The sequence below is a fragment of the Choloepus didactylus genome, chromosome 6, assembly GCF_015220235.1.
Source record: "Choloepus didactylus isolate mChoDid1 chromosome 6, mChoDid1.pri, whole genome shotgun sequence".
Taxonomy (NCBI): Eukaryota; Metazoa; Chordata; class Mammalia; order Pilosa; family Megalonychidae; genus Choloepus; species Choloepus didactylus.
The window spans coordinates 23,722,700-23,736,003 of record NC_051312.1 but is presented as its reverse complement, the minus strand read 5'-3'; the positions used below and the strand labels follow the sequence as shown (position 1 = coordinate 23,736,003).

The window sequence follows — 13,304 nt, the reverse complement described above, 5'->3', positions numbered from 1 at the left end:
ATAGAAAAAGCAAGTGAGTAACATGCATGTTAGGCAAAAGAGAAAAATATAAATGAACTGCTAAAGGAGGCACATTCAAAAGAAATTAAAGAAATGCACCAGAGTAGAAATTCATTACTCTCTTCCTTCCTCCTTGCTACTCCATACATGATACCCATGCAGGGGAATTAAGAGCATGGAATGTTCAAGTTAGAACACCTTAACACCAGAGGAACCTAGACATCAATGTGGAATAAATTTCATGGGTAAGGAAGAGAATAAGAGAATAAGGAAATAAGATTTGTTCTGCTGAGAATTGGTACTAGAGACAGGAGAAAACTTGTAGGGAGAAAAACTTGGGTGAGAAAATTTGGGTTGTAGAAACTCATAAAAGGGAATATGTTCCTGTAATAATTCCAAGAATGGTTTGGAACTGAACACTATATTTTCAATATCCAGAGCACAAAGAAGTAAAATATGCCTTAAAAATGCCCTTTGTGTATCTATTAATATTTATCCAAACTGTAAAGAATATTTAATTTTCTCATTTGCAAAACAGGGCTAAAAAGATCATTGGGTCCATTTCAGTATTATATGAGTTACTACGTGTAAAATACTGAGAGTAACATCAAGGAGGTGGTAAGCACTAAACAAATATTCACTATTATTGCCATTATTTTCCTTTTCAACCTCAATTAATTACAATGAATTAATATGCTTTGTAATAGATTTCATTTTATTCTAATTTTTAATCTTCAGTGTACTTTCACTTATTATTTTGGCTATTGTAAATTAATGTGCACAACTGCACAAAACTGTGTTGATTTTAGAAATGCACATATTAAAAGAGGAGAAGCAGAATGTCAGGCAAGTTTATTATCTCACCCCAGGTTATATGGCTATGCCCCTTTTCTGAATCCAAACTCGGTGCACTGACTATTAGACCAAATTATGAATGGCAAGCATACAAGGTGCTGTTGCTGATTGTCTGAAGAACTGCTTAGAGAAATTAAACAACAATTAATTTCTTGGCTGTTCAAAGTTAAATGTCAATGATGAGATATCTTGAAGTATTTTAGTGAGTATTAAAGGAGGTAAAGATTTTCATTGGTTTAAAGAGTCAAGGAAAGCTTGCTAGAAGTGGAGAGCAAGGGCTGTGGTTTTGAGCATGGGTGTAATAAAAGGAAATCAAATTTTAGAGACTTTATCTACCATGATTTATACAATAGATTGCAAAGGGGCAAAGAGCTATTAAAATTGAGATGAAATACTTTTGTTACACTCAAGGAGAGGAGCTTGGGTGTTGTTGTTATGAGACTTCACTATTATGAATGAGAAAGGACACAGAGCAAGAAGGTGCATGGAGTGTAATTCCCCAATAGGTGACCTAAATTTTTTATTAGGTGCAAATAAGACAGGGAACAACCAGTATGTTATCCCATCAATCCATCAAACGTATTGATAAAATAATGGAGTCAATTTTTAATAGACTTTTCTAGTTCTTGAATAAAATTTGTTATAATTCCTTCATTTGAAGAGACAGCAAGCCTTGAATTTAGAGAAATATGTACCCCAAGGCTTATGAATAAATAAATAGCAGAGTTGATTTAAAATTTAAAACAAAAGCTTCTCAGATCCTAATCTATTACTTGATGAGAAGGACAATTGAGATTGAAATATAAGTGCTCCTGATTGAGATAATCTCTCAGGGTTAATTCTTTGAAACTAAGCATCTTAATGGTATCTTCCAGGATTTTGATAGGCTTTGTGCAGAGTTAGGGAAGACAAGTTGATTGAGACCATTAAGAAATGCAACTTACAATTTTGTATTTGTACTTCACAGATTTATTGTACAAATCTTTATAACAAATAGAGAATATTTATAAGAGAATATTTATAACAAATCTTTATAACAAACAGAGAATATTTATGTAATATCCCCCTATTTGATGCTAACATAGAGCAGGATTCTATTTTGTTTCTAAAATTTCTTTTGCCTTTTTTTATTAATGTAACTACCATGAGAAGCAACATTTTCCATACCTGCTTTAAAAGTATCTTCCCACTGCCTAGCATGGTGCAAGTTACATAGAAACTCAATACATATTTGTTGAATATGTAAATTATTCCTGTCTTTATCATGCCATCAATATTTTGAATCTCTTATTTCATGCAATTGATCTGAGCCTTTGAAAAGCTCCAAGTGTTATATAGTTGACAAGTGTGTTATTATTCTAGTGAACAGATTTATAAAGGAGAGATTAAGGCAAAGTGAAAAAACCTGGTTGTAGATGTACCTAGTGAATTTGTGTTAGTGTTGAAACTGGTCCTTTACCAAGCTCTCTCTTTAAATCACTTCTAAATCACGTAATTGTAAAATTGAGGAGTTGGTGAATCTATTCTTAACAGAAAAGATATTGGAAATAATATCCAGTGTTAGAAATGTAAGCTCTAATTTAAATAAGATGCTTATGAATTTTAAGCATATGTGATGTTAAGGTGGAGGACTGACAAGAGGAACATTAAACTAAGGAAAACAAAGGAGCTGTGAATCATCTAATTATTTTTCCTTTCTGTCAGTAAAGAATCTATTTAATATCAAAAAGAGAGTGTGCTTTAAACAATCCTGACTAATTAAAAAATTTTTCTAGGTGCATTGTACAGAATATTTTTACATAAGAATTATGCATGTTGTTCTTCAAGTGCTGTATGATCAAAGTATTAACATGATCTTAAACCTTTGGAAAGGAGTAAAGGTGTGCTTATAACTATTAACACATATTGGCAAATTAATTAGAAATTAATGCATCACTGATATAAAGTCAGGTTCTTTTTTAAAATAATTTTTATGTTTTTCCTGATTATAGAAATACTAAGCATATATGTTGTATTCTAAAAAATACTCCTTGGGATGAATTATCAAATCATCATTATTTCTAAAATAAATAATCAGTCACTCTTAAAAGTAACAGGAGAAAGAGGGAAACCATAAAATTTCATCAATTCATGTAATCCTTCGTTTATTAAAAGATAAACAATTGAAGTATAACGTATGCCAAGAGCCATTCATGCCTATATGCATTGTTTTAGCCTCATCTAGAGACAGCCTTCTTTTCTAAATTTTATGTGTGTAATTATTATTACTTTTAATCTATGCATTAAGTCAAAAGAAATATCACAGCCACTTAGGATTCACATGCTATCATTTTTTTTATTCTTCATAATGTTATATACATAATGTTTTTCTCCCCAGGTTTAGGACCAGGATGATGCCAATGAGATTCTCAACTTGCGCACAAACAACTTAATCAAGATAAATAATATCCTGATTATTAAATATTTTTAAATTTGCAATATTTTAAAAACAATGTAAAATTCTACAATAAACAAAATGTAAAAATTTTAAGTAAAGACAGGATTTTTTTCTGTACTTGCCTTTGCATTCCATTCACAGAATGAATGTACATTTAATTTCATTCCCTGGGCAAGTGCAACTATTAACATCTTTCCCTTTTCCTTTCCGAAACAATCAGATTTAGATACCAAATTGTATGGTCTATTTCTATGAGGTTTAGATTTAATTACTTTAAAATATAGAATAGGATGGATCATTAAAGAAAAAAGAATTTATTTTCACAATATTCATTCAATTCACACCATGCTTATCAATATTTATGATGTTGATATGTCATTTTTTTTTCAGATAAACCTCTTGAGCATTGACTGCATTAAACAATGGAAACTGCCAATAATGTCACTGAATTTATTCCGTTGGGGCTTTCCCAGAACAAGAAAATTAAATATGTGTGCTTTCTATTATTCTTATTTTGTTATATAGCTATTTGGATGGGAAACCTGCTCATCATGATTTCCATCACATGCAGTCAACTCATTGACCAACCCATGTATTTCTTCCTTAATTACCTTGCTCTCTCAGACCTATGTTATACCTCGACAGTGACGCCCAAGCTAGTTGCAGACTTGCTGATGGAAAGAAACACAATTTCTTATACTACCTGCATGGCACAGCTCTTTACCATGCACTTCTTTGGGGGCATCGAGGTCTTCATCCTCATAGTGATGGCCTATGACCGCTATGTCACCATCTGCAATCCCCTGCACTACGCTGTCATCATGAACAGGCAGAGGTGTGATGCCATGGTCATGGCTTGCTGTGCTGGAGCATTTCTGCACTCCTTTGTTCAGTGTCTCCTCAGTATCAACTTACCCTTCTGTGGTCCTAATGAGATAAATCACTACTTCTACGATGTGTATCCTTTGCTGAAACTGGCCTGCACTGACACATACAAAGTGGGAATCCTAGTTGTTGCCAATTCAGGCATGATGGGTTTGGTGACCTTTGTGGTCTTGATGATATCTTACTTTTTGATATTATACACCATCAGGGCTTACCCTGCAGAAAGCTGTAGCAAAGCTCTTTCCACTTGCAGTTCTCACATAACAGTTGTGGTTCTGTTCTTTGTGCCTGTTCTCTTCATTTACATTAGACCAGCTGCAAGTTTTCCAGATGATAAATTGTTTGCTCTTTTCTACACCATCATTGCCCCCATGTTCAACCCTTTGATCTATACACTGAGAAACTTGGAGATGAAGATTGCCTTGAGGAGAGTGTGGCACCAGAAACTGTTTGTGATTGGAAAGCAAATGATCTGAAAGGGACTTCTGCTACTCATTACACACTCTGTTCAAGTGATGTTTGCCTTATCTCAAGTTTATTAAAGGAGGACATCTGCTTTAAGAAAAGCTAAACATAACTACTAGCATCAGTTCATTAATATTACAATTTACTCTGAACTATTTTGTTCTTTTTTCTTTTCTTTTCTATCTGTGTTTCTTACATTGTTCCCTGATACTTCCAGTCATTATTCCTTGCTCAAGTTCAAGAAGTACTCTCTTCTTTTATACTTTTTCTTTGGATTTTATTCATAAGTTATTAATTGGAGCCCATCTTTCTAAACACCCTATGCATTGCTTCAAAGAACACATTTCCAAATATACATAAACTGTACTGATGCTAGTAATCCCAGGTCTGAAAGGCCCATAAGAACTACTATCCTTCTTGTATTTCCACCAAATCATAATGGGGGCATTGGAAATCAGATCCATATATCTGTACTCATCCCATGTTTTTATGTATTCATTGTAGGCTCTAAATAATAAAAACATTATTTTTAAGTAATCATATATAGAAAAATTGAGAGAATTTTTCTAATATATTTTAAAGAGATCACTTAAAATAGCAATATTAAATAAGTACAGTAATATGTGCTATGTAAATGGTATCTTCTCCACATAGCAATGAAAAGTTATTGTTAGCAAAAGGCAGGTTAGCCATATGTTTTGTCCAACCTGAGCATCATTTGACTGTAAAAGAGGATGGCACTAATAATTATGCTTATACAGCACACATAAAATGGGATAGTGTCAGGTGACCAGTACATTTGGCTACCTTTAAATGTCTGAGAAGTTTGGACACTATAGTGAAAAGTTCATTGCCAGTTGTGGTATCTCCACTTAAGATAACTACTCAGTGTCAATGGGATTGTAAACACAAAGGAAAATACTGGTACTGAAACTACTTGATCCAGAGTATGCTTAAATTATTATTTTTTTCCTATTACCATTGAAATGAAAACTTCAAATTTTCAGTTTCTCATAGAATTTCTGTATATCTGAGAATATCAATAGAATTGAAAAATCTTTTCAAATAATAAATTAGAAAACCAGTTGTAACTTTAGCCTTATAATAAAATATGATTTTAATCAACACAAGTAATTTTGAGAAATTGAGAATTCTTTTCATTCAGTGTAGAACTCCATAAATCCTAGTTTTGAAATAATGATCTAATTACCTTCTTTATTTTACTGATGAATAAACTGAAACTCAGGATTAAAAAGTTTGTCAGCATCAAACTGTCAGCTAGAGATGCAGTTAAATAGTTAAATAAAAAAAAATCTCATGTAATTTGATGACAACTGGCATAGTTTTATTTCAAAGTTATCAACAAGGGAGGAGTCTTTGTAAAAGCCAGATCAAAGATTTTTGTTTTGCTAGAGACTTGTGTAGTTGAATAAGTGGAAAGTAGATTTGAATGAGATTGTTAGAATAGATGTAATGGAAGACTGTCTGGTTAAAGTTGCTGAGTAAAAATATGTTTGGGTGATTGGATCCAGATTACTTAAAGAGGCTCTTAATCTGATTAGATTTCTATCAGAAAATTGCTCCCATATTTTCCCCAGAAGGGTCTCTAAAGATGGTCAAATACCTTTCCTTAATTATGAGACCATTTTCTGTCTCAGTAAGCCTCCTTTTGACTGAGATAATCCTTAAAGATTCTTGGTATAGAAAAAAGTCTCTCACATTTGTAATCTTGAGTTAAATCATTAATGAAATGTATTAATATTTTTGATTTGGGTGTTTAAATTTGGATTTGTGCTTAATATATTTCAAGCACCATTGGCAATAATATTGTTTTTCCTCTTTGTTTTCCCTCCTTCTCTCCCTTTTTGCCTCCCATCCTCTCTCTCTGTCTCCTCTCCCTAAATATATGCATGTGTGTGTGTGTGTGTGTGTGTGTGTGCATGCACATGCACAGGTATGTATGTTGAGGAAGACAAATAATGAACAGATTCCATAGTGGTTTTCATAATACCATGTCATATAGGCTATTGGCCTGGGCTTTACACTATGATGTTCTGCTTAGTTCTGCATGTTCTCTTCACTTAGGAACAAAAAAGGTGGCTCATAAACACACAAAAATCTTCTGGTTGATTAGTAAAAAAAAATTGGAGCTATAGGGTATGAGGCCATGAAATTAGTTTAACTGGGATTTGTATTTATGTTTGCATCTATGTTTTCCATAGATTCTTTTTTTTTTTTTTTTGCTAATTTGATACTTTTATACTCTGAGACTAATTAATGAGAGCTAGCTCATCTCCTCCAGGTTTAGCCATCTGTCCCTGCTGTATGCCTCTTCCTCCAAATCTCCTCAGATATCTAAGGTCCTTGACCTACCATTGAACATGTAAAATCCAATATTACCTCTTAGATTGGGATTCAGCAAACTTCAAAGTAGTTGCAAATTAATTTTCATAAGAGGGTTTTGAAGGCATTCTTTTCAAATATGAAGTAAAGTTTTTATCATTCAGTAATGGGTTTGTCATATCTAATTAAATGAAATTTACCTTTAAATGAGATAGCTCAGAGATAGTCAAGGATACAGCCATGGTTTATCAATTATGTTCTGCCAGGAAACATGGCCAACTGATATTGGACCTATGTAAATAACTACTATGCCACCCACAATAAAAAGACGCTATTATCCACAGAATCATATAGACTGATCAATGCTAGCTTTACATGCATTTGGATTATTTATAGATGTATTGTAGCTAGAATGGAAAGTTTAACACTCTGTCTTTTACATAAGGATAGTTGTAATTTTTTTAAAGCTTAATCCATTTTAAAGATATTCCTCATGATTCTTATAATTTAGAAATGTTCTTAGATTCCCTGAATGATTCATGTTTTGAATCAATCATGTTTTGAAAACCAAGCCACAGGAAAATTTTATGCTGACTCTTTGTTCGGAAATGAAATTCCAGGGAAGCTTTTCTGAGAGTAAAAGGAAGTGAGGCAGAGATGGGAGGAGAGCCAATACAAAGGTGTGAGAGAGCTAGCCAGAATTTCACATTAATACAGCTAAGTTGTTGAGTCCCAAGGGGCATGTTTAGAAAGGCAGGCAAGAAACTACTGCACATTAAAACCAGCTGTGAAAGGGTTAATATAAAAGGGAATTATCTGTCTGACTGTCTCCTGTCCCTTAGTTTCCTTAAATATTCACCCCACGTAGATTAACTCTCAGGAAATTCTGAGTTGCATCATTTGATCCTCTCATGGTCTCCATGAGATCCCGAAGGTAGGGAGTAAGATTCTGGGATTAACAAAAAAAGTCACTGGTCTATAATTTGGGAGAATTGAATTCCTCCTCCTGCCAACTATTCAATATTTTAGGCTATACTTGTTTCATATATAATGATACAGAGATTTAAATTATGGAAATATCATAAAGTGGTTTGAGATAGGAGATTTTAAAATATATTTTAAAAAGTATAATGGCATGCATGCTATCAGTGTCTTTTGCTATCGAGCCTTCTTCAATATCACAAAAAGAACTATTTAAAAAAAGAGAATTTCCATAAGATGTCTTAATTTGGAGTGCATGTGTGTGTAATTTGATTATTTCAAATATAAATTGTCTATTTCATATCTTGTAAAACAGACTATCACATATACAGAATCTTTGGAAAATTCTAACAGGAAAATACAAATAAAATGAAATCACTCCAAAACAATTGGCCTACTACTTTTCCCTTATTCCTCAGTTTCTGGGCTAGTGGATTTGGCCATTTTGTCATTGGACCCAAGGTGGAACATCTCTTGCACAAAGTCGTTGCTATTTGAAGCCAAAATATATCAGAGAAATAAGCATAATTATCAGCAAAATAGTGGAGTTTGATGTCCAAGTGGATCTTTAACCATGAATGAAGTGATTCCAGTAAGAGATGAGAAGCTTAGTTACATGTTAAGCTATTTGTTAAATAAATACTTATTGCACTACTAATATATGCTATACATATTGCTTGTTATCAGGAAAGGAACAGTGGAATAAGTATGATATATCTCTGCCTTCCTGGAACTTAAAATGTAGTCAAGGATGAAAACAAAGGAAGCAACTCAGGGAAGGGAATTAAAAAAGGAACACCACCTATGTCAAGCTGTTGTTGAAGGCTTGGGCTGGTTCATTAGCTGACTGCAAGTGATAGAAATCATGTTAAGCAAATTGCCCAACCAAATAGCTAGGTAACATAGTAACAGTAAGAAAAAGAAAAAGCTGAGGATCCAGACTGTATTCTTCTGAGAAACTCCCAAGAGAATAAATTCAGCAACATTAGTTCTATTTTCTACAGTCTGATGCAATTTGGGACACATGAGAGTCAGCTGAAATGACAAAAGTAATGAAAAAACCATTGATGAGAAAAATGGAAATCTATTATCTAATTAAAATGGCACCAATGCAATTTTTAGACCTAAGCCATCTTGAAGTTTCAGAATAACTCATTTATTCAGCAACATTCTTTTGAATATCCAGTGCCAAACACTCAAACAATTGCAGATACTGTGACGAATTAGATAATGTCCAAGCTTTTGTGTAATTCAAATTCTTTTGTGCTCAAGATTAAATTAACAATATAATTTCAAGTTCTTTTATGTAGGGTGAATATATAATGTATTGTCAAAACTGATAATTTTGAGTGGAGCAGGTTAATATTAATAATTGTGTTCTGATATCAGATATCAGATAGAAAGCAGGACTTTGGAAAGTTTTCAGTGTGTTTCACAGTGATGATGAGATCTGTCACCTCTGTGAGGCTCATTGAAAATTCCTTTGAGTACTTCACAGGATTATTTTTCACAACTAATTCAAAAAATTGATATGACATAACTTTCTAACCCATGAAGTTACTGCAATTGCCCAACTAGCTATGCATTTTTAAAGCAACTCCCTAGTATACCCACAATTTAGGGTAGAATCTTGCAATGTTAATTTCTAGAAAAGAAACTTAATTTTACTGTCAAGAAAGGACTTTTATTCCCCAAGACAGTAATAGAAAAATCAAGCTCAGTGTCAAAATTATATGGAAGTGGATAAATAAAATTAATGATATTGATAAGTATAACAAAACAGTAAATAATACTTATTAGATTTTTACTAAGAAGGTGCTATTATACTTTATATATATATATATATTAACTTATTGCATGCTCAGTAAATCCCAATAATTAGGCATTATTTTCTCCATTTTCTGATGAGAAAAGTAGAGTACTGAGCAGTTAAATTATGGATCCAAGCTCACAGCTCCAGGAAGCAGGCAGTTTTGAACCCACATAGATTAATGTTTCAACCTGTGCTCTTAAATATCATATTATGTCATTTTCTGGAAATCAGGAGATCTTCAAAGTATTTTATTTAAGGAGCTATTTGTGGAACTGTGAGAAAGTATATACCAAGTATGTCTTTGTGGCATTTATTCCCTGTAGAACAGGGAATAAATATTTAAATTTTAAATAAATAAATAAAATATTTTTAGGTAGGGAAGGGGTATTGAGTTGTAAAATGCTAACATATGTAATAAAGACAAAAAGAAGAGTAACCCATTTTCAACTTCAAAGGAAGAAGAAATAAAAACCAGCTCAGTACAAGAGGATAATATGCAGTCATTCTAACAAGATAAAAGCCTCTTTAATGTTGGCAATTTAGGTTACCAGCTGGCCAGCCTTATCACTTCCTAGATGTTCTAATATACATGTCCCATGTACTTAGATACACAAAACCACAGTCAGTCATATTCAAAGGCATGGCCCATATAAAATAGAGAACTTCAGTGCCTACTTCTTAGCTGATCTGACTTGTACTTCTTTTATTAATATGATAGGATAACTGAGAATCCACAGAATTTGGAGAAATCCAAAAGCATACCAAAGGATGATGAAGATAAAAACAATTGACCATAGAAGGGACAAGAACTAATTTTAAAATCTCTATAAAATTTCTTCAAAAATAGTCAAAGTGAAAATTTCTTGAGAAATAAAAGCACATTGATATTATTGGATTTCTTTTAGTTGATGATCAATTTGGCCTGCTTATACAGCTCAAATTTGCTAAATAAATATGGGTATTTCAATTCTCTGACCCCAAAGTTCTTACAGTATAAGACAACAGGTGGAAAAGGACTTAGAAAATTCCAAAGCTTTAATCAGTTTTGAATATTGTTATTATAAGACTGTGACTGGGTATGAAGTGAATAAATGATATAATGATCAACCTACATTTAGTATAAAGCACCCAGTTTTTTTTTTCCTCAGTTATATACTCTTTCAAAAACTAAAGTAAATTTTCAAAAAAATTACTTAATTATATCTTATCAGGCAATCAAATGTGGTAGCCTAGGTGGAAACATTATAAAGAGAACTGGTCCAGTTCTCTAATTAAACAAAAGCTTCCCTCAAACACAGTATTATAAAAATGACATAAATTGCTTTGCTCAACCATTTTTCTCTCTTAACTTCTTAGAGAATCTGCCAATACAAGCTGAATGATGCTGTAAAATAATTTAATCACTTAGCAGGGTCTCAAATAGAAAAAGTTATACTTCTATTCCAAGTAACCATCAGGTTAAAGCAGAGTAGCAGGGCACAAGAGACAGCATTTTCTCCCACCCTGTACATTAACAATTTATTCCCTAGGATTACATGTTCCCATTTTTAAATGAAGGAGATGGATTAAATAATCTCTGAAGACCTCTCCAGATTCTGATAGTGTGTGACGCCTGATTCTCCATTAATTTAGGAAAAACACAATAGTTGGGTACTTGTTTGATGACTCCTTGCCTTCCCTGTTCCAGTGGATAAATTGAAAATATGAAAAAATAAAGTATTGAGCAAATTCAGTGCTGTTTCTGTGCCTTAGTTCCCTTCTTTGTAAAACTGAGATAATGATAATACCTCTTTACAGGGTAATTGTTTGAATTAAATGAGTTAATAAAGCCCTTGGAACAGTGCTAGAAGGTATTACACATTTAATAATTGATATTAAAATTTATATATTATATTATATTATATTATATTATATTATATTATATTATATTCTAACATTATACTAAAGACCCCATCTCCATCATCCTTATAACCATCCTCATCATCATGATAGCAATAAGAATAACAACATCAAAGGCAACCCTTGTGCCAAATTAAATTCCATATAAACCAGCTATTCTCATTTTATCCCACGAGCAAAATTCATTATTTTATGCCTAGTATCTTCAGAGAGAAATCCAATATCCTTTATACAGTATTCAAGCATCTGACATTCAGTCCCAATCTATAGGAATTGACTTTACTTCCCACAATCCCTCACGTGAACTGTCCTATCCAAGGAGATACAACAGTTCACTATTCCCCAGTCACACCCTGCTCATTGAATCATTCTACCCTCCAGTTGATTTTCCCACATTAGAATGATCTGCTTCAGGCTGTGCCCCACCCCAGTCCCACCAATACTTCCAAAGTCTTGCCTTGGAAAGTTCATTACATACAGGAAAGCTCTTTGGCCTACTCCAGTCCTTAACACTTCTCAGTTTCCCTAAAATTCCATTCCTGGCATCTAATGGGCACTTAATTGTGTTTGCCTTGTTTTTACTTCTCAGGTGCTATGCTTTAAGGCCAGAGAAAAAATGTAAGCATACCAGGTCAGGAATTATGTCTTGTGCTTTTCCAGTCTTCCCAGTGTTTGAAAGAGCAGAGACTGTAGAGTTAGACTCTACTTCAGAACAGAGCTCTAAGAACTCAAGAAACTGGTGCAAAAATATAAAATTCACCATAACTAGTGGTTTATTATGCTTGGAAAGCAAGGCAAAGGCATTTTCAGAATAGTAAAATGAATGATTCTGGATTTATTTACATCCAAGAAGGTTTCCTAGAGGGATTAAATCATAAATAGATCAAAATAATTAAAATATTCCTTTAAAGGAAAATAATTAGTGCATTTATAACTAATTTAACTTATCAGCTGCTTTTACCAGAGAAATTTCTTATAAGCTGAGGCTTCCAACCTAGGATAAAATCAGAATTAAAAAAATTAACAATGGCATACAATAATAAATCTCAAATTGCATAGGTCTTAAGATATGAGAGAACACTTATGAACTCTATTGATAGAGAGGCATGTGGTAAATAGACCAAATTTAAGATATATATATTCTTTTTTATACAAAATGGTTATTTAAAGTGAATTCCAAGAAAACTCATTACATAAATAACTCTCAGTAGCTATGAGGATTTAGAAATTCCCCATCAGTATACATTGACAAGCATTTAGACCACAGCTTAATTTTGTCCTCACAAATGCAATTATTATTTTTCCCTATTGCACCAGAACCCAAGGTGTCTATATTAGAGATGAGAAGTCGAGAACATAAGAAAAAGATGTGTCTAAATCTCACATGTCAATACAGGGAGGGAAGTTGAATTGAGTTGAAATGAGGACTGCAAAAAAACCCCATGGCCATAGTAAAAAGTACAGAATGTGGACCAAAGGTTTCAGATTTACTTTTTCCCAGAGAAGCCAGCTAGTTAGGGTATGGAAATTTCTAGTTATGCATGCAAAAGATTTATTTTCTTAACAATTGCCCTTTCAGTGTCTCCCATGGTTTTTCTTTCCAGGAAGTCAGGTAATTTACAAAGC

General features: G+C 33.0%; 1 protein-coding gene across 1 annotated transcript; it reads left to right on the top strand.

The window, feature by feature from the left end:
• Positions 1–3,714: 3,714 nt before the first annotated feature.
• LOC119536719 (olfactory receptor 4P4-like) lies at positions 3,715–4,653 on the top strand. The gene has a single exon (XM_037839513.1). The coding sequence runs from the start codon at positions 3,715–3,717 to the stop codon at positions 4,651–4,653; it is 939 nt and encodes a 312-aa protein (XP_037695441.1).
• The last annotated feature ends 8,651 nt before the right edge of the window (positions 4,654–13,304 follow it).